The sequence below is a fragment of the Cannabis sativa genome, chromosome 1, assembly GCF_029168945.1.
Source record: "Cannabis sativa cultivar Pink pepper isolate KNU-18-1 chromosome 1, ASM2916894v1, whole genome shotgun sequence".
Classification (NCBI taxonomy): domain Eukaryota; kingdom Viridiplantae; phylum Streptophyta; class Magnoliopsida; order Rosales; family Cannabaceae; genus Cannabis; species Cannabis sativa.
This window is the reverse complement of record NC_083601.1, coordinates 4747724-4752694: the sequence shown is the minus strand read 5'-3', so window position 1 is coordinate 4752694 and position 4971 is coordinate 4747724. Positions and strand designations below refer to the sequence as shown.

Genomic DNA, 4971 nt, shown 5'->3' with positions numbered 1-4971 from the left:
TTTAAAAAACATTTTTTTTTTGTCTTTTTTTATATAATTTTTTAGTCAATTTTGGCTCTCTTTTTTCTTTCATTTTTAAGTCAGTTACTGACTTTTTTTTTTCTTTCTTTCTCTTCTCTATCTCTAATTTTCTTTTTTATTTTTTTTCTAATTTATCTTTGAGTCTCTCTCTCTTTTTTTTTCAATTTTTTTTTCTTAAACTATTTTTTTTCTCTTTGTATATATATAAATATATATAATAAGTGTACATTTTTGTATCTCATTTTTTACAGAAATTAAACTTTTTTTTTTGGTTTTTATGTTAAAAACTAATCATTTTATTAAAAACAGCAGAAAAAAAACCATTTTCATCAACATCATCATAAAAAAAACAATATAAAATATCATAATCTAAAAAAAATACAAACTTTAAAAACTAGTTTCATTAACATTGAAAGAAACTAAAAATTTCATTAAAAGAATAAAAAAAATAATTTTATCAACAAGATAATGAAAAAAATTACAATCTAAAAACGATACTAACTTTAAAAACCAGTTTCATCAATATTAAAAGAAACTAATTATTTCATTAAAAGAGGCAAAAAAAAAAAATAGTTTCATCAATAATATAATGAAAAATACACAATGCCTAATAATTAAACTTTTACAAACGATACTAAATTTAAAAACCAGTTTTAAACATATAAATTTTATATCAATACCTAATAAAAAAACTTCTAACTTCATTCTTTATGTTGGCATTTAATTTTTATTTGCTTGCTCAAAAAATAGAATTGATTTAAACATACATTATGTAGCAAATATTACAAAGAGAAAAAGAAATTAAAATCAAAGAGAAAAAAAGAAAATTAAAAAGACAAAAATACAATAAAAACTATAAAAGAATAACAAAAAAATGAAAACAGTGGAGTGTGAGAAACCAGTTAGTAAAACAACCAAAATAAAAACAAACAAATAAAAACCAGTTTCTTGAAATAATCAAATAAAAAATTAAAACTTAAAACTCAATTATGAACAACAATAAAAAAAACCAGTTATAAAAACTAGTTACTTAAAAAAAACCAGTTATAAAAATAATAAAATAATATGTGTGTCAGAAATTGATTATTTAAAATAAAATAAATAAAAAGTGTTGTTCAAATATCATACAATAATAAAACTGGTTTTATACAAACTAAAAAAAATACAATAATATCATAAAAATAGAACAACCCTATTACAGAACAGTTAAAACCTGTGAAACCAGTTTCGACATGTGAAACCAGTTTTGACGCTATAAAAAATCATAACAAAATATAATGTTAATTATAAAGTTAACTGAAATCAGTTTCATCAGACAATCAAATAAAAAAAATACACACACAAAAATACAGAAAAAAAAAAATAAAACCTAATTTCAAATATAATCAAAACAACACACCATGCATACCAATATTAAAAACAAAAAAATAAGTGTAAGTTTCGAACCTAGAAACAAAATAATAAAAAAGTAACTTAAAATAAAAAATTTGAAATAACATGATAAAACTATTTTTTTATTCTTTTAATGAAATTGTTAGTTTCTTTTAATGTTGATGAAACTAATTTTTAAAGTTTGTATTATATTTAGATTATATTTTTTTATATTGTTTTTTTTTTTCAGGATGATGTTGATGAAATTGGTTTTTTTTTCTAATGCTTTTAATGAAATAATTAGTTTTTAACAAAGAAAAAAGGAAAAAAAAAATAAATAGTAGTTTAAATAAAAAAAAAAAACAAGTTTAATTTCTGTAAAAAAAAACACATCTAGTCATTTTTTATTTATTTTAGTGTTTTATTTAAAAGAAAAAAAGAAAAAAAAAATAAAAAGAAACACAAATTTAAAGTTTTTTATGGCATTCCTCATGATCTTTTTCCATATTTGTAAGTTTTTTCTAAAAAAATGCCATATTTGTAAGTTCTGCACTTTATGTGGAAGGCTCTCACCCAATGTTTGCCTACTCGAATGCAGCTCCAATCGAAGCATGTGGATGTCCCTGCTGCTTGTGTTTTCTGTCACTCTAGTGCTGAATCCATCAGCCATGTTCTTCTTGAGTGTCATTTCGCACAAAGCTGCTGGAATCGGGCTGCTGTGTGCACTGCTACTGCTGCTGTCAGATCAGATTTTTCTCTCTGGTTTGAATCCCTACTGCACAGAGGACGGGTAGGAATGGTTGAGGAAGGTTCTATGGTGGCTTGGTCCATTTGGAAAGCTAGAAATGAGCTACTTTGGAAGAACAAGACCCGTACAGCTGCTGAAGTTGTCTCTCATGCGCGTTCAGTCCTTGATCAATGGTGTTATGCTCAGTCTAATCGGTTTGAACCCTTGATGGTGTCCAAAAATAATCATCACAAGGAGGAGCATTGGTCTAAACCCGAAGCAAATAAAATCAAGGTGAATGTTGACGGTGCAATTTTTCAAAGTATGGGATCGTATGGAGTTGGAATAGTAGCTCGAGATAGCAATGGACAGTTGATTGAAGCCTCTACTATTCTAAGGGTGGGGAATGTTCAATCGACAACTGTTGAAGCTTTTGGGATCAAGGAAGCTTTGAGCTGGATCAAGGGTAAACAATGGTCTAATGTAGTTGTTGAAACCGATTCCCTTGTGTCAGTTCATGCTCTTTCTAGTTCAGTTTTTATGCCTTCTGTTTTTGGTTTGTTAATTTCCGATTGTAAACGTTTGTTAGATTGTTTGTGTGATGTGTCTGTTACGTTTGTGTCGCGATCTGCTAATAAAACCGCTCATTGTCTTGCTCGCGGTTCTTGTTATTGGTCTGATTGCATCTTTAATGTTTGTAAATATCCCTAATGCTGTACATTCTTCTATAATGGCCGATTTGGCTATTATAAGTTAATGAAGTTTCACCTTCTATTAAAAAAAAAAAAATTTTATACCATATATATCAAAACATATCTTCATTTTCCCATATTTTTGTAAATAACCCTTAAGTCAACTTCCCTTTTACAAAAGCATCACTTTAGCTAATATGATAAGCCCATAATACCATATATTTGAGGTAGTCCAATATCATAAGCCTAATATATATTAATGTATGTATGTATTTATAATATCTTTGTATTTCTACCATGTTATGCAATATATATTAATATATGTACCCTAGCTGGTTCAACAAGCATTACATTACTCAAAATTACACTGATTTGGTCAATTTAGTTACAGGGAAGATGCTTGTTGAACCAGCTTGGATAGATTGTTAATGGACTGAGATTTTAAATTGGTTTGGACAGTTCGACTATGTATCAAATTATGAATTCACTCAGTTTGGCTAAGCTGTTCAACTCGAGGATCGACCTCCTTAAGGTTTTCCAACTCCACGTGTGGCTCTCCAGGTGGAATCTGATCGTCGGTTCTAGTACCTGGAGCGTTTGGTGGTATTGGGGGATGAGTTGTGTGTTGGAATTTGTTTTCTAAGATCTAAATTTATTAACATGTATGTTGATTATAAATTTATAATCTAACATCCTAAATATAAATTTCCTAAAACAATGAAATAAACACATATGAAGTTATAAAATTTTTTACATTGGTGACAACAGAATATAATGACTCCTTCTATTCAGATTTCTAACCTTTGATTGTGTCTGTAACACCCTAATGCTAAGGCACGCTACAGTGCTTTTTCAATTACAGCGCTGTCTTTGATAATCAAAGAATTTTCTTGAAAAACGTGTCAAATTAAAACTTTTATATTAATTAATAAACTTTATAATTTACAAAACTATTTACAAGTATCGAGATCCCGTTTTAAAGCTTTTATACACAATATACCAAAATACATAACTGGTCGCAAAACGACTACAAAATAATATCCCCAGATGTCCCGAGACCGAACATTCCAGGTCGCGTTGCTTTGACATGTACAACTTCATCCCAACTCAGGCTCACTCTTGTTCAGCTTTCGCCTTTCCTTTACCTACACATGGAAGAAAAACTGTGAGTCGACAGACTTAGTAAGAAAAGCATATAATATATCACATAATACCGACTTGTATCTAGGCGCCCATACACCTATTTACAAGGCTCAACAGTTGAGTAAGAACGTTTCATACTAGGGTATAGCCACTATACCACATACACTACGTACCTCACTGTACAAGTGTTGGTAGGGTTTGTTTCATACCCTGAGTACCACTAGGTGATATACCACACACCCTCAGTACATTCCTGTGCTTGTGTTGGTATCACTGTACTGTACTCATAAACAATATTCACTATACCGATGCACTCTGTACCATAACCGTACAAGTGTTGGTAGTGCGACTAACATTTTAAGCATGCATATACACATAACATATACATACACTTAGATATTAATATCACACATTATATACAGTTCTTACCTTCTTTCCAGATTCAAGTGTGCTGGCCGACCTGAACGGAAAGTCACGTGCTAGATGGATGCCCTAATCACAGAATGAAACTAGGTAAATCACATGATCAAAACCCTAACCCGGGAAACCCGAACCCACAACCCTATGTTTTGTTATACTCTCTAGGGGTTACTCTAACTTTGGAAATAGGGAAACACCCAACTACAGCACTGAGATGGACGAGAATCGAGAAAATGAAGCATTTGGGGACCTTGCCAAAACCGGCTAGCTGGTTTTAGAGGTACTGGTAAAACCGGCTAGCCGGTTTGCACCAGTTCACCCCAAATTTTCCATTTCTTGCTCAATCCTCCACCAAATGCAACCAAACCTTCGAGAGTACCTAAACAATGCATAGACAATATTTCCCAACCAGTATTTCACAGAAAACTCATTGTAAACAAACATGCCATTAGAGATCAAAGCTTTGAACTCGAAGATCAAACTTGCATAAATTCAATCCCATACACCAAAACCAGCTGCAAAAAGCTATATTCAACTCAAATGAACCTTAAAATTCAATCCCTAAACATTTCTAAACCTAACAGCCATCAACTCACA

At 30.5% G+C, this 4971-nt stretch overlaps 1 protein-coding gene across 1 annotated transcript; it reads left to right on the top strand.

The window, feature by feature from the left end:
* Nucleotides 1-1948: 1948 nt before the first annotated feature.
* Nucleotides 1949-2830, top strand: LOC133030706 (uncharacterized). Its single transcript, XM_061103588.1, has one exon. It carries the CDS (start codon nucleotides 1949-1951, stop codon nucleotides 2828-2830), a length of 882 nt encoding a protein of 293 aa, XP_060959571.1.
* Nucleotides 2831-4971: the final 2141 nt, after the last annotated feature.

Coding starts and splice junctions, on each gene's coding strand:
- LOC133030706 (XM_061103588.1), top strand. CDS start 1,949: ATGTGGAAGGCTCTCACCCAATGTTTGCCTACTCGAATGCAGCTCCAA.